The 27,015-nt window shown below is 36.7% G+C and overlaps 2 protein-coding genes across 3 annotated transcripts; one reads left to right on the top strand and one right to left on the bottom strand.

Moving 5' to 3' along the window:
* The first annotated feature begins 2,063 nt into the window (after positions 1 to 2,063).
* Positions 2,064 to 15,851, top strand: LOC120413531 (uncharacterized). 2 transcript variants are annotated; one of them, XM_039574416.2, is made up of 4 exons: positions 2,064 to 2,611; positions 2,669 to 2,920; positions 15,340 to 15,574; positions 15,701 to 15,851. In XM_039574416.2, the coding sequence occupies exons 1-4, from the start codon at positions 2,314 to 2,316 to the stop codon at positions 15,816 to 15,818; spliced, it is 903 nt and encodes a 300-aa protein (XP_039430350.1). In that variant the 5' UTR covers positions 2,064 to 2,313; the 3' UTR covers positions 15,819 to 15,851. The 2 variants fall into 2 exon arrangements, with proteins under 2 accessions (XP_039430350.1, XP_039430342.1); XM_039574408.2 differs by having other exon boundaries at positions 2,064 to 2,920.
* Positions 15,852 to 17,729: 1,878 nt separating this feature from the next.
* Positions 17,730 to 23,676, bottom strand: LOC120412416 (protein FAN-like). The gene is made up of 8 exons (XM_039572881.2): positions 23,272 to 23,676; positions 22,744 to 23,200; positions 22,431 to 22,616; positions 19,818 to 20,724; positions 19,315 to 19,747; positions 18,651 to 18,779; positions 18,138 to 18,595; positions 17,730 to 18,075 (listed from the first exon to the last, which is right to left on the bottom strand). The coding sequence occupies exons 1-8, from the start codon at positions 23,283 to 23,285 to the stop codon at positions 17,975 to 17,977; spliced, it is 2,685 nt and encodes an 894-aa protein (XP_039428815.1). The 5' UTR covers positions 23,286 to 23,676; the 3' UTR covers positions 17,730 to 17,974.
* Positions 23,677 to 27,015: the final 3,339 nt, after the last annotated feature.

Here is a 27,015-nt window from a genome sequence, read left to right as displayed (position 1 = left end):
ATTATTAGTTTTTACATACAAGTCTCCATACAATTTTAGGGGTTGGTCATACAAAATGGGTACACGCAGAAAAATATTTTGTAGAATCAGCCTGTACGAGGTTTGATTCAACAATTTTTTTGTTGAATATAATCAACGCCGATTTTGCGTTGAAACAAACCGTGATTTTCTCAATTCCACAAAAAACTTTTGTTGTTTTGAAAAAGTTGCTTTGACGTTTATCGTTGATTCAACAAAAATCATGATTTTCAAATCAACAAAACGTTTTGTTGATCCAAATATGCCTTATTTTTCTGCGTGTATGTAAATGTATGAAATTATTTATCTTGCAAACGGATTTTCTGATTTGTTGTCTTGGGCAAAATTGTAGATGATAAGGGCTTAAAAAATAGGTACGTTGTAAAAAATCCCAGTTTCTTATTCAACTTTTTATGACTAAAAGTTGAAGTAAAAGTAAAAAAAAAGTAAATCTTTCCCAGTTCCTGAGGGGAACACCCTTGAAGAGTATCGGGGCCGGCATTTACAAAGCGGATTCAGTGGCAGTTTCATTCTCAACTTAATGTTAACATGTTAAGGTTAATGTTAACATTCCATAGGTCGCCTCCCTAAGGTGTCGTGATAAGGTCCAGTTTGTGACGATACACTACCTTCCCTTTACTAAGCAATCGATTCCAGAAGGGAAAAGATCGCCAGTTGTGTTGGTCCGAGCCGGGATTTGAACCCCGATCTACCGCTTACGAGGCGGAAGCGTTACCACTGGGCTACGTGGCTCGGTTGAAGTGGGTTCTAAAATTAGGCTTAAATTTGTGATATTATTGTTCACAATGATAAAGCTTATTTGTCTGAGTACAATGACCCTATGTACAACCGCAAAGGATTTACAGAAAAGGTCCTACTTGACAGCTCGTTCCAAGGGGATCATAGTTGATCCATCGAAAAAATGTTGTCTTGTCTATGCTTTCTTTTCTTCATTTTTTTTTTATTTTTCTGACATCAAAAATATAAATTTTCATCAGAAACTTATTTAATCTGAATCACATTAAATAAAAAAATGTGGTTAATAAAAAATCCATAGAATAACAAAGTACATAACTCGAGTTTTTTAAAGGTCCTATAAACATATGAAGTACAATAGCATATAGGACCTTTTCACCGTTTCCCGGTAAATTCAAAACCCGAGGAAATTCTATTTTTTTTTGTAGGTTTAAGGGGACTAAAATAGACATCTGCAACAAGATTTTTTAAAACCATTTCTAAAGCAAATCGATTTTGCAATCGAAAAGTACTTAACAATTTTTGAAAATATTTTTTGCAATTCCCGTCCTTCTGGAGAAACGAAACGACCTATTTTTCCCTACCAAAAATAACAGAATGGAAAATTAATTCCTTCAATACCATTGTGAAAAGTTCTACTTTTAAGCCCTGTAATGGGTGCTGAAAAGTTGAACTTTTTAACACTAGTATCGAAAAGTAACATTTTCTATATTTTTCTGTTTTGAACGGTGAATTTACTAAATACATGAATGTTTGACATAAAATTCTTTTCGAAATGGCAAAAAATGTTGTAAGCAACTCGTTGCAAAACTTTTTTTTTCAGCGCTCGTCGTATTTATCCAACTCGGTAAACCTCGTTGGATAAATGTACGACTCGTGCTGAAAAAAACTTCATTTTGCAACTTGTTACGTAAACTACTATTTAGGTATGATTTTTTGTTTTTGATAAAATTCTCTAAGCGTCACCTAATTAGCCTGTAATATTCAACTGACGATATCAATGTTAAAGAATGAAGCTTTTCTGATCTTTTCAATAAAAATATAATATATAGGTTTCAATCCGGAAAAAGAATGTTGCAAAAATTACTTTAAAAAGAAAACCCCTTCGATTCCGTTGACGATGCGTCTCGTCATAAACGCACCAACTAGTACATATCTTCAACTCAGTTCAGCCAAAATCTGGGATCGGCAAATCACTGACTCGCGACCAACCTCACACATGGGCTAAAATCGGTAAGCTATAAAAGATATCACCGACACTGTCAACCCGCTCATAACCGTGTGCACCGGGTATTCGAACGGACTCGAACTCGCAAGAATCCGGAATTTAAGGCTGGCTGCCGGAGTCCGGACTTGTCAGAGTGTGTGTGTATGTGCGTGTTTAAAGTTCGTGAACTCAGTGATGAAGTGAAAGTACGTGCGTGCGTGCGTAGAAGATCAAGCGTGGCTTAAGCTCAAGGATAGAACTGCTGGACAAGCCGTTTGGCAACGGGTACAAAGTTACGAAGAAGCGTTTTAAGCAAACACGCCACAGCCAACATGTCCTACATCGGAAACGCATCTGACGTTGAGCAGGAGAAAAACCTGACCGAGTACAGGCGGCAGCGGAGTTCCAGCAATTTGCTACCGGCCGGATCCAAGGCCGTTAGTAGCTCGAAGCTGTCGGATGTGCTGTGGAATGACAAACGTGCCAACCAGGGTAACCAGACGGACGACGATGACTCCGAGGTCTCGGACAGTGAGAACTTCCTGGCCAAGGGGGCCTTCCTCCTTACACCGTCACACGAGCTTTCGATGGATAGAGCTGCGCTGATTTGCGAAAAAATGAATTTCAAAGGTTGTTTTAGCCTTACCAAGACGGCCACAGGAATATTATTTAAATTTTCTAACCCAGAAGATTATCAGGCTGTGTTCAAGAAGGGATTTCACAAAGTGACGGGGGCACGTTTCTACAAGAAGGTGGCCATCCCATGCCGGCCCCAGAAAACTTTTATGCTGTACGTATTCGACGTTCCGGATGATGTTCCCGTGGAAGACATACGCCACTCGCTGTATCGCTTCAACTCGGTCGTCGAGGTCGTTCGGTTGGTAGTGCACTACCAGAAGCAATCGAATTCCCAGAACGATCAGGAACAAATGCAAGCAGGTACGTGTAAAATTACTCTTAAAGATTAACAAAGCCGAATCTCTGTTTCGAAGCCCGCAAATTCCAATGAATTTTTATTTATTCGAATTTTAGAATCTGGACTCTCTAATTTAATATCTTAGTATTTAAGCAAGTTTTCTACTAGCATAAATTTGAAAAGTTAATGTAGTTATTAGTATGGTTCAAAAAAATTATTAAGTTTGGCATGAAAGAGTACACTCAAACCCCGATGGTTTGACACCAACTGTTGTCAAACGAACGGGGTCACTTTTTAGTTTGACTTTGACCAACCAACGGGGTACAAACTAAAAAGTGTCAAACGAAAAAGTGACCAACCACCGGGGGTTGAGTGTACTCAAAATGGGGGCCTCCAGCCCAATTTTCAGCCCTTTTTGGTTGGAAACAGGCTTGCCGGGAGCAGGAACAAGTTTTAATGGATATTAACCCGCAGAACTCGAGTGTTAAGACAAATCACTCTGTACAGGCTAGCCGTTTAAATTTGATAAATTAAGCAAACCATGGGGTCCAAAAGGATGGCTTTAGTTATAATTCCTCTGAAGGGTGCGGGCCTCTGGGGTTGCCTTGTAGCCGATTAATTCAGGTGTCGCCGAAATTTGAATAGTCCCAGCAAAATGTATAAAAATGTTAAAATCAAAGTACACTAAGAGGGCTGCCTCGATCAGTGGACGCCATAGGGCAATCAGAACCACGTGGCCCTAAAGTATCTTCAAATTCGACTTCTAAATTAAATTTAGCGTATATTAATGGTTTTTGCACAAATTTCTTTTTATCACAAATATCTTAACCCTCTACAACCCAACCCCGCCTCTAGACGGGCTTCGAACTAAAAAATCGCCAAAAATCATTTTTTGCAATTCCGTCGTGAAACTACTTACTTTTCCTGTCATTCTTGAACGATGAAATAGCCTACTTTTCTGTACCAAAAATAACCGAATCGAAAAGCAACACTTTTCAAAATAAATGCTGAAAAGTTCTACTTTCCAGCACTGAAATGGGTGCTGAAAAGTTGAAATATTCAGCACTTGTTTCGAAAAGTAACCTTTTCAACATTTTTTTATTTCAACGATTTATTGACAGAATACATGAAAATTTGGTTTAAAATTTCACTCAATGGGTGTTTTCGGAATTGCAAAAAATGTTGTATGGGACCATTCACAAACCACGTGGACACTTTTTTTGAAATCTCAACCCCCCCCCCCCCCTCGTGGACAATTGTCCATACAAAAAAAACTTTTTTGTATGGAGCGTGGACAATCGCCATAAAAAGTGTCCACGTGGTGAACCTCGTTGGATAAATGTACGACTCGTGGTTAAAAAATTTGGAAAGAAGAACTCTTAAAGTTATAGAAAATTTAAGGGTTGGGGTGTCTTGTTCTATGTGACTTTGCCAATGTTTTTAAAAATGTCACTTTTTTAGTGGTCAATTTTGGTTGTGTTTTTTACTAAGATTTCCTATATTTTAAGTAAGAAGAAGTATGCAGTAATTTTTGTGGTGTCCCAGACTATGCTTCAACGTATTTTTAACAATTTAAATTATAATGGTACCATTCTAGAACAGAAAATGAGAAAAACTAGCAAAAAATTGAAAAAGTGACTGTAAAAACATGAAAAAATTATATAGGCAAAATGTAATGATAGAAGGTGGTAGAATAGACCAAATACTACTAAAAACGAAGATAAACTAAATAAGATTAATGCACATTAAAATACTAAAAATAAAACAAGAAAAACATTAAACAAGAGAAGTAAAGTTTTTCGTAGAACAAAGTTGCTCAAAATGACCTCCTGAACAAGGGAATTTTTTTAACACTCCTCCGTCCAAGGTATCCCATACTTACACGAACGACCAAGGCGGAAAAAAAGTTGGAACGCTAACTTCAACTCGCTGGTTCTCAGCCAAAACTCAACCAATCTGGATGATTCCTTTTTCCAAAGATTTGTACGGATCTCCAGATGAGCCTAGAACTTTGCAGATCTCGATTTGATCAATCCTCTAATTACTACGACTAAATTAGTTGGAGCAACTTTTTTTCCGCGTGTATTTCCGAAAAGCGACTCAAGCGGGAACATTTTTGCTACGCTGCAAAAATACAATAACTTTGCTAAAATGTTAGCAAAACCCATAAAATTATATATAAAAATTTCCGTTATGATCTCAGGATTATGATGAGCTTCTCAAATTTCCATTATTTTCTCAAAAAAATTCACAAAACTACGTAAAACTACAAAAAAAATTAAAAATGCCTCATTTTATGACAAGAACTTTATGGTAAAATCATTGATTTCATTGATTTTTTTATGAAAATGTGTCAAGTGATCTAAATTATATGTTTCAGAATCATTCTGAGTGTGTTTCTTCCTGAATACTAAAATTTTTTACAAAAACTACGTAAAATACAGAAAATTTTATGCTTTCCTTTAGAACTTTATTTGCTGCATGGTAAAGTCATTGATTTATTTAATGAAAATGTTTCAAATGATCTAAATTATAAGTTTCCGAATCATTCTGAGTGTGTTTCCTCCTGAATACTACAAAATTTTACCAAAACTACGTAAATACAGAAAATTTTATACTTTCCTTTAGAACTTTATTTGCTGCATGGTAAAATCATTGAATTATTTCATGAACATTTTTCAAATGATCTAAATTATAAGTTTCCGAATCATTCTGAGTGTGTTTCCTCCTGAATACTACAAAATTTTACCAAAACTACGTAAATACAGAAAATTTTATACTTTCCTTTAGAACTTTATTTGCTGCATGGTAAAATCATTGAATTATTTCATGAAAATTTTTCAAATGATCTAAATTATAAGTTTCCGAATCATTCTGAGTGTGTTTCCTCCTGAATACTACAAAATTTTACCAAAACTACGTAAATACAGAAAATTTTATACTTTCCTTTAGAACTTTATTTGCTGCATGGTAAAATCATTGAATTATTTCATGAAAATTTTTCAAATGATCTAAATTATAAGTTTCCGAATCATTCTGAGTGTGTTTCCTCCTGAATACTACAAAATTTTACCAAAACTACGTAAAATACAGAAAATTTTATACTTTCCTTTAGAACTTTATTTGCTGCATGGTAAAATCATTGAATTATTTCATGAAAATTTTTCAAATGATCTAAATTATAAGTTTCCGAATCATTCTGAGTGTGTTTCCTCCTGAATACTACAAAATTTTACCAAAACTACGTAAAATACAGAAAATTTTATTATTTCCTTTAGAACTTTATTTGCTCCATGGTAAAGTCATTGATTTATTTCATGAAAATGTTTCAAATGATCTAAATTATAAGTTTCCGAATCATTCTGAGTGTGTTGTCTCCTGAATACTACAAAATTTTACCAAAACTACGTAAAATACAGAAAATTTTATACTTTCCTTTAGAACTTTACTTGCTGCATGGTGAAATCATTGAATTATTTCATGAACATTTTTCAAATGATCTAAATTATAAGTTTCCGAATCATTCTGAGTGTGTTGTCTCCTGAATACTACAAAATTTTACCAAAACTACGTAAAATACAGAAAATTTTATTATTTCCTTTAGAACTTTATTTGCTCCATGGTAAAGTCATTGATTTATTTCATGAAAATTTTTCAAATGATCTAAATTATAAGTTTCAGAATCATTCTGAGTGTGTTTCTTCCTGAATACTACAAAATTTTACCAAAACTACGTAAAATACAGAAAATGTTATGCTTTCCTTTAGAACTTTATTTGCTGCATGGTAAAGTCATTGATTTATTTAATGAAAATGTTTCAAATGATCTAAATTATAAGTTTCCGAATCATTCTGAGTGTGTTGTCTCCTGAATACTACAAAATTTTACCAAAACTACGTAAAATACAGAAAATTTTATACTTTCCTTTAGAACTTTACTTGCTGCATGGTGAAATCATTGAATTATTTCATGAACATTTTTCAAATGATCTAAATTATAAGTTTCCGAATCATTCTGAGTGTGTTGTCTCCTGAATACTACAAAATTTTACCAAAACTACGTAAAATACAGAAAATTTTATTATTTCCTTTAGAACTTTATTTGCTCCATGGTAAAGTCATTGATTTATTTCATGAAAATTTTTCAAATGATCTAAATTATAAGTTTCAGAATCATTCTGAGTGTGTTTCTTCCTGAATACTACAAAATTTTACCAAAACTACGTAAAATACAGAAAATTTTATTATTTCCTTTAGAACTTTATTTGCTTAATGGTAAAATCATTGAATTATTTCATGAAAATTTTTCAAATGGTCTAAATTATAAGTTTCCGAATCATTCTGAGTGTGTTTTCATCCTGAATGCTACAAAATTTTACCAAAACTACGTAAAATACAGAAAATGTTATACTTTCCTTTAGAACTTTATTTGCTTCATGGAAAAAAATGGATTTATTTCATGAAAAAATTTCAAATGATCTAAATTATAAGTTTCAGAACCATTCTCAGTTCGTTTCTTCTGAAATACTAAAAATAAATTACCAAAACTACGTAAAATACAGAAAATTTTATAATTTTTATAATTTTATGTTGGTATTAGAATGTAGAGCATTGTTTTGGTAGCTTATTGTATAGGAGCAGTTCTCTACAGAATCGGTATTTTTTCTTTAATTTTATTTTTTGTATTTTTTAATCCGGCTGAAACTATTTTGGTGTCTTCGGTATTCCCAAAGAAGCCATTTTGCATCATTAGTTCGTTCATTTAATTTTCCATACAAATTTGGCAGCTGTTCATACAAAAATGATATGTGAAAATTCAAAATTTGTATCTTTTGAAGGAATTTTTTGATCGATTTGGTGTCTTCGGCAAAGTTGTAGGTATGGATAAGGACTACACTGAAAAAAAATAATACACGTTAAAAAAATTGGTAATTTTTAATTTCACTTTTTGTTACTAAAACTTGATTTGCAAAAAAACACTATTTTTAATTTTTTTATTTTCTGATATGTTTTTTGACCGAGTTATGATGTTTTGAATCAATACTGATTTTTTCAAACAATCTAAATATTGTTCGCAAAAAATTTTCAACTTCATTTTTCGATGTAATATCGAATTTGCAATCAAAAAGAGCTTCAGTGATTTTTTTCATAAGTGCACCGTTTTCAAGTCAAGCCATTTTTATGTAACTTTTTTGAAAAAAGTCGCAGTTATTCATTTTTAAAATTAGTGCCCATGTTTGCCCACCTTTGAAAAAAATATTTTTGAAAAGCTGAAAGCTGAAAAGCTGAAAATATTTTTAAAAGGGTCAAACATTCAATATTACGCCCTTTTGAAATATTAGTCTTAATTTTAAATTTTTGAAAGTATTTTTTTCGAAAAGATCGGAAAATTTCACAAATGTTTCATATTTCAACATTGTAAATCGGACCATTAGTTGCTGAGATATCGACATTAGAAAATGGTGGGTTGTTTGGGTGAGACTTAGAAAACATCAATTTTCCTGTGTTTTAACTTTTGAATGGCAATATCTCAACAACTAAGGGTCGTATCAACAAAGTTCAAAAAGCAAAATATAGAAAATTTTCTCAGCTTTTCAAAAATATTTTTTTCAAAAGTGGGCAAACATGGGCACTAATTTTAAAAAATGAACAAATTTCAAAAGAGTTACCTAAAAATGGCTATAACTTGTAAACGGTGCACTTTATAAAAAAATCACTAAAATAATTTTTGATTGCAAATTCGATTTTACATCGATAAATAAAGTTGGAAAATTTTTGCGACGAATATCTCGATTTTTTGAAAAAAATCTGTATTGAAGTTTATTTTCTAATTTTTTTTAATATTACTTTTCGGATGAAAAAATAAACAGAAAGTTTTGAAAACTTATAATTTAGAGTATTTAAACATTTTCATAAAATAAATCAATGATTTTACCATGAAACAAATAAAGTTCTAAAGGAAAGCATAAAATTTTCTGTAGTTTTGGTAAAATTTTGTAGTATTCAGGAAGAAACACACTAAGAATGATTCGGAAACTTATGATTTAGATCAATTGAAATTTTTTCATGAAATAAATTTATGATTTTACCATGAAGCAAATAAAGTTCTAAAGGAAAGAATAACATTTTCTGTATTTTACGTAGTTTTGGTAAAATTTTGTAGTATTCAGTATGAAAACACTCAGAATGATTCGGAAACTTAAAATTTAGATCATTTGAAACATTTTCATAAAATAAATCAATGATTTTACCATGAAGCAAACAAAGTTCTAAAGGAAAGTATAAAATTTTCTGTATTTTACGTAGTTTTGGTAAAATTTTGTAGTATTCAGGATGAAAAAAACACTCAGAATGACTCGGAAATTTAAAATTTAGATCATTTGAAACATTTTCATAAAATATATCAATGATTTTACCATGAAGCAAATAAAGTTCTAAAGGAAAGAATAACATTTTCTGTATTTTACGTAGTTTTGGTAAAATTTTGTAGTATTCAGGATGAAAAAACAATCAGAATGATTCGGAAACTTAAAATTTAGATCATTTGAAACATTTTCATAAAATAAATCAATGATTTTACCATGAAGCAAACAAAGTTCTAAAGGAAAGTATAAATTTTCTGTATTTTACGTAGTTTTGGTAAAATTTTGTAGTATTCAGGAAGAAACACACTCAGAATGATTCGGAAACTTATAATTTAGATCATTTGAAACATTTTCATAGAATAAATCAATGATTTTACCATGAAGCAAATAAAGTTCTAAAGGAAAGCATAAAATTTTCTGTATTTTACGTAGTTTTGGTAAAATTTTGTAGTATTCAGGAAGAAACACACTAAGAATGATTCGGAAACTTATGATTTAGATCATTTGAAATTTTTTCATGAAACAAATTTATGATTTTACCATGAAGCAAATAAAGTTCTAAAGGAAATAATTAAATTTTCTGTATTTTACGTAGTTTTGGTAAAATTTTGTAGTATTCAGGATGAAAAAAACACTCTGAATGATTCGGAAACTTAAAATTTAGATCATTTGAAACATTTTCATAAAATAAATCAATGATTTTACCATGAAGCAAACAAAGTTCTAAAGGAAAGTATAAAATTTTCTGTATTTTACGTAGTTTTGGTAAAATTTTGTAGTATTCAGGAAGAAACACACTCAGAATGATTCGGAAACTTATAATTTAGATCATTTGAAACATTTTCATAGAATAAATCAATGACTTACTTTACCATGCAGCAAATAAAGTTCTAAAGGAAAGCATAAAATTTTCTGTATTTTACGTAGTTTTGGTAAAATGTTGTAGTATTCAGGAAGAAACACACCCAGAATGATTCTGAAACATATAATTTAGATCATTTGAAAAAATTTCATGAAATAATTCAATGATTTTACCATGAAGCAAATAAAGTTCTAAAGGAAAGTTTAAAATTTTCTGTATTTTACGTAGTTTTGGTAAAATTTTGTAGTATTCAGGAAGAAACACACTCAGAATGATTCGGAAACTTATAATTTAGATCATTTGAAACATTTTCATAGAATAAATCAATGATTTTACCATGAAGCAAATAAAGTTCTAAAGGAAAGCATAAAATTTTCTGTATTTTACGTAGTTTTGGTAAAATTTTGTAGTATTCAGTAAGAAACACACTAAGAATGATTCGGAAACTTATGATTTAGATCATTTGAAATTTTTTCGTGAAATAAATTTATGATTTTACCATGAAGCAAATAAAGTTCTAAAGGAAATAATAAACTTACTTTACTTTTACTGCTCGTACAACCTCCGGGTCATGAGCTGTCTCCAGATGCGCTGCCACTGAACTCGGTCTTGGGCTGCTACTCTCCAATTCCGACTCGGAACTCCCACACTTCTCAGATCTTCCTCCACTTGGTCTAACCACCTCGCACGCTGCGCCCCCCTCCGCCGCGTTCCAACCGGCTCCGAATTAAACACCAACTTCACCGGATTGATAGTCTGGTTCGGTTGGCGCGCATCCAGCGCGTCCAGCATTCTTGCGACGTGTCCGGCCCACCGGATTCGGCCAGCCTTGGCGACCTTCCGAATACTTGGCTTGCCGTAGAGTTGCGCCAGCTCGTGGTTCATCCTTCTCCTCCATACGGTGTTCTCACGCACGCCGCCAAAGATCGTCCTAAGCACTCGTCGCTCGAAAACTTCAAGCGCTTGCAGGTCCTCCTCGAGCATCGTCCACGTCTCGTGCCCGTAGAGGACGACGGGTCTTATCAGCGTTTCGTACATGGTACACTTTGTACGCCGGGAAAGGTGACCAGACCGTAAGGTCTTGTGGAGTCCGTAGTAGGCACGACTACCAGTGATGATGCGCCTCCGAATTTCTCTGCTGCAGTTGTTGTCCGACGTAACCAACGATCCGAGGTACACAAACACCTCCACAACCTCGAACTCGTCGCCGTCGATCGTCACGCTCGGTCCTATGCGAGTCCTAAGGGACTCGGTTCCTCCTGCCAGCAGATACTTCGTCTTCGCGACATTCACCTTCAATCCAACCATATCCGCTTCCCGCTTCAATTCGGTGTACCGCCTGGCCACATCCTCGAACGTTCTGCCGACAATGTCCATGTCGTCGGCATAGCAGATGAACTGGCTGGACCGGTTGATGATCGTGCCCCGCATGTTGAAGCCCGCCCGCCTCATAACACCTTCAAGCCCAATGTTGAAACAGAGGCCGGAGATACCGTCGCCTTGTCGCAGTCCCTTGCGCGATTCGATCGGGTCGGACATCGCTCCCGAAATCTTCACGCTGCACCGTGCCCCGTCCATCGTCGATTTCACCAGTCTGATCAGCTTCCCGGGAAAGCCGTTCTCGTACATGATCTTCCATAGCTCTTCGCGATCGACCGAGTCGTACGCGGCTTTGAAATCGATGAACAGGTGGTGCGTCGGGATCTGGTACTCGCGACATTTTTGGAGGATTTGGCGTAGCAAAAAGATTTGGTCCGTCGTCGATTTCCCCTCCACAAAACCGGCTTGGTACGTCCCTACGAAATCCTTTGCTCGCTCCGACAGACGACAGAAAATGATCTGAGACAGCACTTTGTAGGCCGCGTTGAGAATAGTGATGGCTCGATAGTTCTCACATTCCAACTTGTCCCCCTTCTTGTAAATCGGGCATATTGATTTTACCATGAAGCAAACAAAGTTCTAAAGGAAATAATAAAATTTTCTGTATTTTACGTAGTTTTGGTAAAATTTTGTAGTATTCAGGATGAAAAAAACACTCAGAATGATTCGGAAACTTAAAATTTAGATCATTTGAAACATTTTCATAAAATAAATCAATGATTTTACCATGAAGCAAACAAAGTTCTAAAGGAAAGTATAAAATTTTCTGTATTTTACGTAGTTTTGGTAAAATTTTGTAGTGTTCAGGAGACAACACACTCAGAATGATTCGGAAACTTATAATTTAGATCATTTGAAAAAAAATCATGAAATAAACCAATGACTTTACCATGCAGCAAATAAAGTTCTAAAGGAAAGTATAAAATTTTCTGTATTTTACGTAGTTGTGGTAAAGTTTTGTAGTATTCAGGAGGAAACACACTCAGAATGATTCGGAAACTTATAATTAAGATCATTTGAAAAAATTTCATGAAATAAATCAATGACTTTACCATGCAGCAAATAAACTTCTAAAGGAAAGTATAAAATTTTCTGTATTTTACGTAGTTTTGGTAAAATTTTGTAGTATTCAGGAGACAACACACTCAGAATGATTCGGAAACTTATAATTTAGATCATTTGAAAAATGTTCATGAAATAATTCAATGATTTTACCATGCAGCAAATAAAGTTCTAAAGGAAAGTATAAAATTTTCTGTATTTTACGTAGTTTTGGTAAAATTTTGTAGTATTCAGGAGACAACACACTCAGAATGATTCGGAAACTTATAATTTAGATCATTTGAAAAATGTTCATGAAATAATTCAATGATTTTACCATGCAGCAAATAAAGTTCTAAAGGAAAGTATAAAATTTTCTGTATTTTACGTAGTTTTGGTAAAATTTTGTAGTATTCAGGAGACAACACACTCAGAATGATTCGGAAACTTATAATTTAGATCATTTGAAACATTTTCATTAAATAAATCAATGACTTTAGCAAATAAAGTTCTAAAGGAAAGCATAAAATTTTCTGTATTTTACGTAGTTTTTGTAAAAAATTTTAGTATTCAGGAAGAAACACACTCAGAATGATTCTGAAACATATAATTTAGATCACTTGACACATTTTCATAAAAAAATCAATGAAATCAATGATTTTACCATAAAGTTCTTGTCATAAAATGAGGCATTTTTAATTTTTTTTTGTAGTTTTACGTAGTTTTGTGAATTTTTTTGAGAAAATAATGGAAATTTGAGAAGCTCATCATAATCCTGAGATCATAACGGAAATTTTTATATATAATTTTATGGGTTTTGCTAACATTTTAGCAAAGTTATTGTATTTTTGCAGCGTAGCAAAAATGTTCCCGCTTGAGTCGCTTTTCGGAAATACACGCGGAAAAAAAGTTGCTCCGACTAATTTAGTCGTAGTAATTAGAGGATTGATCAAATCGAGATCTGCAAAGTTCTAGGCTCATCTGGAGATCCGTACAAATCTCTGGAAAAAGGAATCATCCAGATTGGTTGAGTTTTGGCTGAGAACCAGCGAGTTGAAGTTAGCGTTCCAACTTTTTTTCCGCCTTGGACGGAGGAGTGTTAATGACAATAGTTTGATAGTTCAATTTTTATAAACTGTCTGTTTGCACAACTTTTTCACTTCTCGACATTTTTTTGATTAGGTCCTATAAACATATGAAAGACAATAGCTTATAGGACCTTTTCAAAAAAAAACTCTGGACTTGATTTTCGAATGTAGTTAAATGTTTTCCAATTTTCAAACTTTAACCAAATATACATACATACATTTCCTTATAATAAATTTCCTTCAAATAAAAATGCGTAAAAATTTAATTATTATTCAATTCGATAGTTTTATCCTATTAAATGTACATTTCACCAAATTTTAATATTTTTGAATTAATTTTGAAACAAACTTTTTCAGAATCTTGAAATCTTTATTTAAAATTTTATTGAAAATAACAGCAAAGATTTTTTCGATTATGTTGTACAGTCCAGACTCGATTATCCGAAGTTTTGTATAGGGCTTCGGATAATCAAATCACGAGCAAACAAAATATTTTCGGGTTTTTTTTATTTTATTTTTTTTTACTTTTAACAAAATCCAAGTACTGCGACCCCATTTTAGTTAAGTTCAAATGGTTGACTGCTTATAAAATTTAAAATTTTTTTTTTCTATATTTCATCTCCACCATTTTGGGCGCCATCTTGGATTTCAAAATTCTTAATCACTTTAGAGTAGTTTAGGGGTCATACTAAAGCTCAACAATAAAAAATAATTGTGGTTTGGTCTAGGGTTTTAGTAGATAATAAAAAATAAGACAACAACAAAAATCGTGATTCGATTATCTGAAGTTACGATTATCCGAGGTGAAATTTTGCCAAGGCCTTCGGATAATCGTATTTTAAAATCACATTTATTTATAAAATACAAGCTCTTCCCGAAAAACTTCGTCTTTTCCTTTTTTCGTTTGTTGACGTTTTTAGATTTTTCCTTGTTCAGCCTCCTATGATCAAAATTAGATTTTACGCAACTTTTTCCATACAATCTGCAGATTTTCCGGAATCGGTTCCAGAGTGGCCAAAGTGGAAATTTCTTGGCGTAAGAACCTTCCTTGGGCTTATACGAACCCAACGCAACAAAGAGCGCCTTGATCCGACGCTCCGTATTGAACTGATTCGCGTTCGAACAAAACCGTCGAAATTTTTTATATATATAGAAGTGAGTAATTTTTCTAGAGAACTTACCATGAAGACTCCTAAGTGGGCCGGATTCCATAGACCTCAATGGGCCACAAGCGTCCTACGGGCCGCCTTTTAGTGAAGTTAGATAGTTCGCCTGGTTTACAAAAACAATTCAGTTTTATTTGATTAGACTTAAATGGGTCATTTAACACCTGGCAACAACTCCTATTCTGGGCTCTTTTTTGTTAACTAGATAGGAATCCCAGCAAGCTTAGTACAAGAGAGCACAGATGCATGTGTTGATTTCTTAGTTCCAATTTCCAACGTGTTCACGTTGTTTGTGGACGATTCCTTAAAAAAACATACCATCATTACACCTGCAAATTTGTACCATGCAAACAAATAATATGGTTTTTTTACCTACTTGACAACATTCGGTTAAGTAATGTTTAAGTCAATTAATGTTTGATTGCTGATAAGCTTGAGTTAGACAATAGATGTTTTTTTTAATATGAATAAGTATGAGTTGAATTTGTAAAAAAAATATGCTAAATTGATGTTTTACTTACCACTAATCGGATCTTTCCAGTCCCAGCCACACCGAAGCCCCCGATGCCGAAGCTATCCACGGCCAAACCGATCGATGAGCAGGACGTGGCCCTGCAGCGGGAATCGCCCCCGCCGCCGATCCGCATTACGCTGGCCTCCATCGACGAGTACCACCATCTGCTGCAGAACGGGCTCGACTTTTACGGCGCGACCTTCTTCCCAACGGAACCGACTCTGCCGGCCCAGGCCTCCAAGATAGCCACTAAGAAAGGAAGGTACTAATTCTAACCATTTTGTAGGGGTCGCGAGACTTGAGCGACTTTACAGGGAAAAAGCGCCCGTAACGGTCGATTAGTTGATGGCATAATTTAAATTGTTTCTTTTTTCCTTCTGATCCACAGTCGCATGATAGACGGCTCGATCCCAGGGCGTGTTCGCGAACTGCTTCCGGTGTTTGACGCGGCCGGTTTCAGCAAGATTCCGCCGCCGGCTTCCAAGACGATCAAACCGCGCCCCTAAAAAAATCATAAAATTAATCGCAAAAAAACAAAATCTCTCTGCTCGCGTTCCCACAGCTCCCCTCTCAACATACCTACATCATCATTTAACTTCAATTTACGAACGCTGTTGTACTAGCTAAGAACTAGACTAGACGTTAATGTCTGTTTTTTCTTTTATTATAATTTGTTTCTTTAGGAGCAGCGATTATTTCATTGTTACTACACAAGCAAGCAAGTTACGCTCGATTAGCCTGACGAACGCGTGACGATCACGCGAAATGAACGCGTGGTGACGACCAAGAATCATTAATCGACACATCACTTATATTGCATTTACATTTAGGGTTTGGCTTTCTTACAATGGGATATCCAGTTGATACAAAATAATGTCCGCACAGTTAATTAAACTTTATCTCTCTCTATTTAACTTATAGAAAGTAACTAAGATGTACTCCGTTAAGCAATCAACAGTTCCTCTTTTTTAATGTGTGAAAGATTTTACTGATATCTAATTTAACTGCTTTTTGATATAAACTTTTTTATTACAACCAGTAAGACAGTCCTAAAGTTAGAATTACCTGAGCATGAATGAAAGTCACACAAACAAGTTACAACATATATACTAGTTAAGATGTGTTTATGAGTTTGACTAGGTAGTAGTAGCAAACAATGACTATGCTGATAAAGATCTTTAAAAAAAACAACACCAATATCCTGCTGATGCTGATGGCGATTCCAATTCTTGATGATGATCATATAATTATTCTGTAATAAAAGCTTTCAAATGACATCTAGAAAGTAACAACGCAGTTTTCTTGCAACCCTAAAGAAAAGAAAGTCCTTTGGAGCAATCAGCGGCGCCCACCACGTTCAAATGCAGACTTCAAGATGGTATTCCATTGCGGGAAACTTTGTTTGCAAAGCACACTAGACTTTGAGTCTTTTTTGCACGGGCGAACTTTGTTGTTTTCTACAATCGTATATCGCCTTTATGAGAATGGGAAAGGTTGTTAGCAGCCAGAGAGCTTGATGAACTGCCAATAAGTTTCTGATGTTTTTAAGAGGCTTTAAACATTCCCCAAGTAACCATCAAGCACTAGCAAAAAGTCATAAATTGACAACAGACTGGCAGTCTATTGCTAATTAGTCACGCAACACCATTAACAAATGCGATTCAGCCCTTATTCAACTGCACTGTCCAAAGCTTAAGAAGTGCGGCTTAAGTGCAACCCTAGCAACACTGTCATGCTGTTTCCATCAAACTGGCAACATTGTTCTCATTCTGAGTGTAGTGTGTAAGAAAAAAGCAAAAAAATGTCAAAAACTACACAAAATAAAACACATACTAAACCAAATTGACTTTATAGCTGTCGGCCACTATTGCTAGTACCAACCACTAGAGTGTCTTCCTTCCTTCCTTTCCGAGTACGGCAAGGAGCGACGGCACCGGATACCCATATTTACACAAAGAATTTTAGAGGTAAACCTCGTTGGACGACTCGTGCTGACTTTTTTTTCTCTTTGCAACTTGTTGCATAACACTGGAACGCCCAATGCATGTCCAACTTACACGGACGCCCAAGCCTCCCAAAAAAGTTGGAACGGTAACTTCAACTCGCTGGTTCTCGGGCATAACTCAACCAATCGGGAAGATTCTTGTTTCTAGGGATTTGTAAGAATGTCTAGATGATTCTAAAATTTTGCAGATCTTGATTTGAACAAATCTGTAATTTCTGCGACCGAAAACATCGTTCAAACTTTTTTAAACAACAGAATTGATTGCACACAGTTAAATTTGGTCGAAATGAATACGAAGAGTGCTGAAAAAATCGAGCTTTGTAACTAGTTACACACAACATGTTTTGTACCTAAGACTTCATTTGCAGACAAAATGGCTTTCTCAAAATCAAATTACAATCAAAGTCCTTCCTCACGATAAACAGATGAACGAGATTCAATTTTATTGCTCGAAACGTAAAAGAGGTAGTAAAAATTTAACACGGAAAAAACGATTTCATTAAAAATATATATCACGAATAAATAGACGCTCCACAAAGCGGGCAGACTTTTTTTGTGTGTGTGTTTTTTTTCGCACGAAGACCAACTTTTGTTTGTTTGTTTAGAAACTGGGAAAGTTTAAAAAATGCTTTGAAAAACTTACTTACGCCACACAGCTTACAAATTACTCTTCCATATTTTGACACAATAGTCCCGGTCATCTTTGCCACTGGTTATGATTTGGCCATCGCGCGAGCAACCGACACCGTAAATGCAATCTGCGAAGGGTTTGGAATTTGTCAGTTTGAATCTTGGAATTGATTTACTAAAAAAAACTAACCTGCATGTACTCGAATCTCTTTCTGGATCATGCCCTCGAGCATATTCCACACGTACAGCACTCCAGCGCGATCGCCCATCAGCAGATACTTGTCGTCCTTGGCCCAGCAGAGTGCACTCACAACGGCCGGCATTTCGCGCTTGAAAATCACCATCCCCGTCTCGATGTCTACGATGTTGAACATGCGATCTTCACCGCTACTTACGATCATCGAGCAGGACCGGTTGAATCGAACCACCGTAACGCCGTCCCGATGCTGCAGGATCAACCGGTGATCCTCGGAGTCTACGGCGCGGTTTTGGTCGGTTATCTGCAGTTGCCACAGGAACAGTTCACCGCTGGCGCTTCCGACGAGTATCTTCAGACAGTCTTCGGTCTTGAACGTGTCCAGACAGACGATCTTGTCCTCCAGCGGAAGGTAGCCGATCACTGCATCAATGTGGAAGTTGTTCCAAACTCTGCGAAAGAAGGTGTTACAGATGATAGTTTTAACGTTGTTTAGAAGGAACCTACTTGACGCTGCAGTCCCAACTGCCGGACACCAGGAGGTTACTTCCCTGAACACAGGAGATGCACGAAACCGCATCGTCATGGGCTGGAACTACTTGCGAGACTTTCCCGTAATCCAGGTTGTAGATTGTTCTACCAAATGCAAAGTCAAAGTTACCAAGATGTCATTCTCTTTAACACTGGAACGCCCAACGCATGTCCAACTTACACGGACGCCCAAGCCTCCCAAAAAAGTTGGAACGGTAACTTCAACTCGCTGGTTCTCGGGCATAACTCAACCAATCAAGATGATTCTTCTTTCCAGTGATTTGTTAGAATGTCTAGATGATCCTAGAACTTGGCAGAACTTAATTTGATCAAATCTGTAATTTCTGCGACCGAAAACATCGTTCCACCTTTTTTCAAAACGACTGCCTCCGCGGAATTTTTGGCGAATTTTTTTTTACACGCGAAAAAAAAAGTTGGAACGATGTTTTTGATCGCAAAAATTACAGATTTGATCAAATTAAGTTCTGCCAAGTTCTAGGATCATCTAGACATTCTAACAAATCACTGCAAAGAAGAATCATCTTGATTGGTTGAGTTATGCCCGAGAACCAGCGAGTTGAAGTTACCGTTCCAACTTTTTTGGAGCCTTGGGCGTTGGAATGTTAAGCGATCTGCTTACATGCTATTGTCCCAGCAGCCCAGAATGGCCGCCTTGGCACTCGTCAGCCGGATCGCGCACAGCGGCATGTCGCTGATCTGAACGCTCCGGATCTGGCGCCGCTCGACCAGGTTGTAGCACTTGAACGTGCCGTCCTTGCTGCTGGTGAAGATATTCGCCGTCGGTTCGTCCAACAGCAGCGACGTGATCTCGTCCTTGTGGGAAAAGTATTGCGCGTCCAGTTCGACGAGCAGTTCGCAGTCTATGGACAGGCTGCCGCCGGAGTGGGCCAGCGGTGAGTCCACCTTGAGGAGCTTGGACACGTGCGGCGTGCGGAAGAGCTGCTTCGGGATTTGGCCAAACTCGGAGATTTGTACCTCGAGGGCGTGTCGTGCGGCCAGGTCCTTGATCTGATCCAGGTCGACGGACCCCTCGTAGCAAAGATGGTAGAACACTGTGGATGAGAATAATCATTTTTTTGTCGCTCTGAACCCATCCCATATTAATGGACCAATTTTACTCACAGTTATCCGCCTTCAGCGCTTCTTCGCCCCTCTGCTTGTACCCGAATATCAAATCGATCCAGTGGTGCAAATTGCTGGACACAAAGTCCGACTCGAGCGCTTCCCGCAGCATCCCGACAAACTTCTCCGGCGAACCCTTCGCCCACTTTGGCAGCTGCACGTGGTTCACCGGCGTTCCGTCGAACCGCGCCCCGAAGTTAATCTTCATCTTGTTCACCAGAAAGTCCCCGCCCGTTTCGGTGTCATAAAACTCCGGAATCAGCTCCTTAAAATCGGCCATGTTGATCATGCAGTTGCTGTACACATCCTCCACCTTGTTGAACATGCGATCCGGATGGTCGAAGCGCCCATTCTGCAGGCACAGCATCAGCTTGGGATACTTCCGGACCAGATAGAACAGAACCAGCCCCGGTGCCGAGTAGTGCGACCCGTACAGAAACTTCTGATCGTCGCCCATCTCTTCGCAGCGTTCCTTCAGTCTTTGCAGTCTCTCCTGGCTCAGTGCGCCGACCGGTTTCGTAAGGTCACGGTACACTGTCGGATCGCCCAGATCCAGCTCTTCCGAGGTGTAATCGCAAATCACCCACGGAAACACCGGATACTGGGTCAAGTCCTGGTACGTCCGGTCGGCCAAGCTGTTCAGATACAGCAAGTAGTCGTAGTTGGAAATCAACCCGTTTTGCCATTTGAGCGTGATGCTTTCCGGGATTTGTTCCACGACGGAAAAATCATCCTGCTGGGTTGTTTTGGCGTAGAAATCGTCCCGCACGGTCTGGTTACGGAAGGACACGTACAGCAGCTGGTCGGTGCCATCGGACCATCGCAGCTCGAGGCCCACGTGGCGCAGCAGGAAGCGACGCTTGGTGAAGCTCTGGATTGTTTTCAGGCGGATTTTCACAACGGGGTACTGGAAGAAAGACGTTGGTGATGATTATAGAGAAAAGTCGAATAATTTTTAGTCGGAATCAACTTTGAAAGGAAGTCAAAAATCTAAAATTATGAAAAAAAAATTAAAACTCTTTTGATCTTAAACTCTTAAATTCTTAAATTCTTAAATTCTTAAATTCTTAAATTCTTAAATTCTTAAATTCTTAAATTCTTAAATTCTTAAATTCTTAAATTCTTAAATTCTTAAATTCTTAAATTCTTAAATTCTTAAATTCTTAAATTCTTAAATTCTTAAATTCTTAAATTCTTAAATTCTTAAATTCTTAAATTCTTAAATTCTTAAATTCTTAAATTCTTAAATTCTTAAATTCTTAAATTCTTAAATTCTTAAATTCTTAAATTATTAAATTTTTAAATTCTTAAATTCTTCAATTCTCAAATTTCATGTTGCGATTTTGGCCGCAATCGCAGATTAGAGAGAATCAGATTACTTTGGAGCATGTTTGGGGTTAGTTTAGGCAAGATACCCAAATTTTGCGAAAAATAAAAATTTAATGATTCGATTATTCGCGGTGAAATTTTGGCGAGAACTTCGAACAATCAAGGACGAACTGTATCCAAAAGCTTCAAATCCTTGAATTTTGTTTTTTTTTTAATATTTTCAGCAATTATATTTTTTTAATTTTTGAAATCATGATTTTGAGTTTTCAAATATATTTAGTTTTTTATGTTTCTGCAAGCTTTGAGAGTCCCTATGTATAATGACAATTTAAAAAATCTAGATTTAGATTTTTTTATTTTTCAATTAAAAAATTAAAAAAGGAAATTTTTTGAAATTTTAATTTTTTTTTTATTTTATTTTTTTTTGAATTTCAAAAAATTATAATGCTTTGATTTCTTTTAAAATTTAGAATTTCTGTATTTTGGAATTTTTAAATCCATATTTGTTTTTTGATATTTGTATAATTGTATTTTGAATTTCATTTTTAATTTCCAAATATTTGATTTTCGTTTTTGAATTTGTAAAGACTCGATTATCCGAAGGCCTTGGCAAAATTTCACTTCGGATAATTGAATCACAAAAAATGTGTTTTTTTTTCGTTGTCTATTTTTAGTGTCGAGCTTAAGTATGACCCCTGAACAACTCTAAAGTGATTTAGAATTTTTAAATTTAGGATCGCGGCCAAAATGGCAGTGATGAATTATTGAAAAACTGCATTTTTTTTCAATTTAATTCAATTCAATTAAAATTTGACTAAAATGGGGTCGCAGCACTCGATTTTGATTTCAAATGTCAGAAAATAAAAAAATATGAAATTTGTTTTTGTTCATAATTCGATTATTTGAAGTCCCATACAAACCTTCGGATAATCGAAACATCGTTTAATCTAGTCTGTATTTGTATTTCAAAATTTGTGAGTTTCTAAATATTATTTAATTTTTGAATCTTTGATTTATATTCTACCAGAAAATCAAATGATTATTATTATGGCTTTGGACCATGGGCGCGGCCATCCATAAACCTCGTAAACACTTTTTCTAAATTTCAGCGTTTCAAAACTTCTTTTTCTGAAGTTTTTGGAATATGAAAAAAATCGTTGACTAATTGCAAGACTATCAAGATGTTTAAAGTGCAGTTTCAGCAGGAGCAGAAAAACAGCCTTTTCTAAAAACTTTGTCTAATAAAACTTAAAACAGGAACGTTCCTGCTCGCCCATGACTCACCCGTTGAATGTTGTTGTACGGCTGGAAGTAAACGAACGCGTTCGTCAGCAGCAGCCGGCCGGGATTCACCACAAGAGGATTTATCTCGTCCACTTGGTAATCGCAAATGATCTTTTCGTACAGGTTCTCCAGCCAAAGCGGGTTAAACTTTACCCTATTGTGGCGCGAAAAGACGATCGTCGCAATCTGTGAAGCAAAAAAAGAAAAAAAAGTGTCTCAGAGATATTGCACAATTCTTGAATGTTGATTGATAACCGTGCGACGACACTCTTATCAGTGGCGGGGTTCAACCCCTTTGAGCGCAAGTTCTTACCATGCTGTTTTGCTCGTACGCGTGCAGCGTCGAAGCCCGATGAAGTTGGCACAGTTGCTGGATGTAATCGTCCAGTTTGGCGTAGTGAAAGTTAAACAGGAATACCTTTCCGTCCTTTTGCTGGTACGGCTGCACGACGTTGTCGTTGAGCATCTCCGTGTAGTGGCTGCACTCGATCGCCAGCACATTACATTCCATTGTGTCCAGCCGGGTCGGTTCCCAGCGCCGGATCTGCAGACAGTCCTTGTAGGCGATTTTGACGAGGGGCTGTCGGATGTCATCCTTCGCTTCAAACACCACCGACTTGGAGCACATCTTCAGCCGTCCAATCAGCGAAGACTGGAACGACGACGACGACGACTTGGACTGCGACTGCTGATCATCAGGCTGGAGCAGCAGGTCCACGGAAAAGTCCTCAAAGTAAATCTCGCCGGGCTCGAGCAGCAGCAGCGAGAATCTGCGTAGAGAAAACAAATTCATTATGAATCACCTTTCGCCACTTAATCCCTTGATCAACCGCAAGCTTACCTTTCTTTTTCCATTGCGTGTGATGGTGTGATGTGCGGCGAAAGTCTAGATCTAGATCTGATTGCGGGTCAGACAGTCAGTCACACACAGAGTTCTTTCCCCTCGCAGAGTCAGCTCATCAATGAACCTGAACTTGGAGCACGACAACACCAACAACACTAGTATGGCTAGACACAACACGACATGAACACAAGAAATAATCTGCGACGTTTTCCTAGCTAGATTGGGCGTTTAAGTGACACTAATCACCTCTGAGTGCATCGTATAATTTGGAGCGCCCACTCAATTGAAAATTTTCAGCTCCCTTTTTTTTTCAAAGTGACACGATTAAGTGGGGGGCTTACTTGAATGTTTTGGTTTTGTGCCCCCAGACACAGTACATGCACAAAGATTAATACAATATGAGCAGAAAAGCCGAATAGACAGCAGAAGAAGCAAAAAGAGAAAGAGTGTTGCAATTTGTCAGCTGATGGATGGTGCCCTGGTGGTACTTTTACGGTTTGGGCAGTAGTCGCAAAACTGGCCTAAATAAATGGTCACATTCTCTTTGAGAATAATTTTATTTAATTGATAACTACACCTATTTTTTTTTTAAACTAAATTGTTTGTTTATCAAGCCACTAGTAAAATTCTGTAAGATTATTCAAAAGCTAGTTGTGTTTTTTAAATATTTTATTCACATTAACATTTATATGGTTGTGTTCCAATGGTGGATAATGAACAGCACGTCAAACAGAAGATATCTGGTAGCTGAGAAGTGATAAAAGAGAAACCTCGTTCTGTGATGTTTCAGGTAGGCCCAAAACAGTTGTTTCAATATGCTGTGAATCAAAACAATGCCTTCTACAATCACAAATTACTTCCCATTCGTTCCATTCCCACATTACACAGTGGGATCAAATAAAGAAAAGACTATTAGGTTCACATCTCGAAACGGAGCGGGTTTCCCAAGTCCTGCCAAGACTTTTCTTATGTAAAAATTTGTAAACATTTTTCAAACCCTATAGGCTGATATGCAGATCGGAAGGAACGCAAAACTCCATATCTAGAGTTTGTTTTAAAAAGGTCCTATAAGCTATTGTCTTTCATATGTTTATAGGACCTAATCAAAAAAAATGTCGAGATATAAAAAAAACGCCCAAGAAACGGTCAAGGAAAGGATCACGAAAAGATTTTTCTTAAGCGGTACGCAGCTGAAAAGGAACAGAAACGGAAAGTGGCGTTTGACGTTTCTTCGCGCGCTGCTTGTTTGTAATATGTTTTGATGAAAAATCAAAGAATTTGAATTTTAGTTTTTGAACGCGACTGAAATTTACAAACGTTTTAATAATTTTATATTCGTTAGAATAATAGAAAATCCCGGCGAATCTCAACATGCAGAATCTTTAAATTAACCCCTTCCCGCCCAGAGCAAAATCGATATTTTTTTCGTTTTTCTTCATTTCTCGTAACTGGATGGGCCAAATTGGATGAAATTTGAATGGTGATAAGTTAACATTCTATATAAATTAATGCAGGTTGAACCAGGCTGAAAAAATGCAGGGCTTCAGAAAAATTTAATTTTGAAGACACAAATTTGTGGTGCTCTGGAGTAACCATGGGCATGAGAGGGTTAAAAGGGCAGATTTAGGTTTTTGGTCGAACGGAGTAAAAAATAGAAGTTGTCTTTATTGCTGTTGGCCCACTTGTCGCCAACTATTGCTAGTACCAACCAGCAACCTTTGGATTGTATGTTCAAAAATGTGTGTGTGTGTGTGTGTGTGTGTGTGTGTGTGTGTGTGTGGTTCAATCCAATACCCGCTGGCCGGCAGCGAAATTATGGGAAAGTATAGTTTGTATCAGACTTGGGTTGTGCTGATACAGCTTATCTCAGTCCCGGGTATTAGGTGGTGACAGCCCTCGCGCTGCTTCCATTTCAGAATGGCAGAGATCCTAGCGGCCCGATTCCGAGGTCATTGGGCATTGTCTGGCCCCGCCTAAACATAGTACAAGAACCAGACGAGTCCTAGACCTATCTTTAAACTTCTAATCCCATCAGGCAAAACAGGGATCAGCACGTATTTAATAATTGTTGAAAGATAGGCAAAATGTGAAAATTTCAGTTTGGATAGATCTCACCAAGTTTCTGGTAGTCCTTAGCATCCGGGAGTTGTCCCCTATTTTGGTCGTACTCGTCCGGAATTCCAGCTGCGCTCACGAGCCTCTATCACGAGCAGCTTGATCTTATTCCTGTCGACACGACTCATATCCTGGCGAACCGATATGCTGGCGATTCTTGATCAGCTGCTGCTTCAACACGATATCCACGTTCTCCGATCAACCTCAACCGATCGCAGACCGGCCACCAAGCTTTGCTGATCTTCCAAGTACTTCTTCTCCATCTGCAATACCTTCTCCAGTAGCAGATGAAATTGCTTGAGCTTGACACTTCCAAAAATATTCCTTGACAAACTGCTTTTATTTCTTTCGCACTATTTGATTTTTCTAACGAGTTGAATACCACCCTTAGAACGAGCTAGCCCACATCACACTAATACCACTGCAAGGGCGAAGCCGCCGCGATGAACTGTCAAACCTTTGACCAAGCGGCGTAGAAAACAAAAATGGAGAAAAAAATATCCAAATTCCCAAATTTACAGGAAATCTTCACTTTCCACATGCAAATCTACACATTGTAAAATCTTTTCACTACTTTTCACGCGATTTTTATAAAAACAAACGAATAAACAATTCAAATTTCGTGGACCGCACACCGCCAGCCTCCCCGGTCACGAGATTTTCTGGCAGAAAAAGTTCTGCTAGAATCCAGCTAGAATGATTCTAGCAGGCCTATCAGAATTTTGTTAGAATTTTACTAGAATGTTCTAGCAGAGCAAGGGGGTGGTGCTAGAACAAAGTGTCAGTAGACTCGGCCGTCACCAAAACCTTACTAGCCCACGCAGTTGTATTCGTGAGTAGCCCCTGTCTGAAACTAGTCCATGCGTTAGTGTTTGTGAGTAGCCCCTGTCGAAATTTTCTGGTGTTTAGTAGTGTTGAAAATGTTTTGGTTTTATTAAAATGGCAGCCTTAACATAGACCTGTAGCAGAGCGAAATCTGTAAGAATTCTGCTAGAATTTTGCTAGAATGTTTTCTTGAGAGCGAAATCTGTAAGAATTCTGCTAGAATTTTGCTAGAATGTTCTGACAGAATTCTTGGTCGACAGGCAATGTTGGTCGATTCCCTCGCCGATGCATGATCACGCACTCGGAACCGATGGAAGCCAGTAGTGAACATCCATGGAAGAAAATGTCGTGATTTTTAATATGTACTTTGTGATAAGATAAATAGGTGTTGAATAAATATTTAATAACTGAAAATTTATTTGTTTGTTTTTTTCTGTCCAATAATTCTAGCAAAAATCTAGCAGGATTCTAATAAAATTCTCTGCCATCACATTCTAGTAAAATTCTAACAGAATTCTAGCAGGATGGTCTGTAAGAAAAGTTCTTGCAGCATTCTAGCAGGATTCTAACAGAACCGGTTGAATTCGCCGGCTTCTGCTAGAACCGGTTATTGCATTTGAGCTAGAATTCTTTGAGAATTCTTGCAAAGATCTGGCAGGATGATGGCACAGTTCTAGTAAGAATATTTTCGCTCTGCTGGAAATCTCTAAGAATTCTGTGAGAACGCCATGACTGGGTCTGCCCAGTCACGGCGTTCTCACAGGATTCTTACAGAATTCTAACAGAGCGAAAATATTCTTA

This window comes from Culex pipiens, chromosome 1 (genome assembly GCF_016801865.2).
Source record: "Culex pipiens pallens isolate TS chromosome 1, TS_CPP_V2, whole genome shotgun sequence".
In the NCBI taxonomy this organism is placed as follows: Eukaryota; Metazoa; Arthropoda; class Insecta; order Diptera; family Culicidae; genus Culex; species Culex pipiens.
Note: the sequence above shows the minus strand (reverse complement) of the source record. Positions and strands in the feature narration are given on the sequence as shown.

What these genes read in the sequence shown, in the direction of transcription:
- LOC120413531 (XM_039574408.2), top strand. Translation starts at nt 2,314, where the DNA reads ATGTCCTACATCGGAAACGCATCTGACGTTGAGCAGGAGAAAAACCTG. An exon ending in TCAGGAACAAATGCAAGCAG is followed by an intron (nt 2,921 to 15,339) that starts GTACGTGTAAAA and finishes GGATCTTTCCAG; the next exon opens with TCCCAGCCACACCGAAGCCC. An exon ending in ATAGCCACTAAGAAAGGAAG is followed by an intron (nt 15,575 to 15,700) that starts GTACTAATTCTA and finishes TCTGATCCACAG; the next exon opens with TCGCATGATAGACGGCTCGA.
- LOC120412416 (XM_039572881.2), bottom strand. An exon ending in AGCGCTGAAGGCGGATAACT is followed by an intron (nt 19,748 to 19,817) that starts GTGAGTAAAATT and finishes TCTCATCCACAG; the next exon opens with TGTTCTACCATCTTTGCTAC. An exon ending in AGTTGGGACTGCAGCGTCAA is followed by an intron (nt 18,596 to 18,650) that starts GTAGGTTCCTTC and finishes CTTCTTTCGCAG; the next exon opens with AGTTTGGAACAACTTCCACA.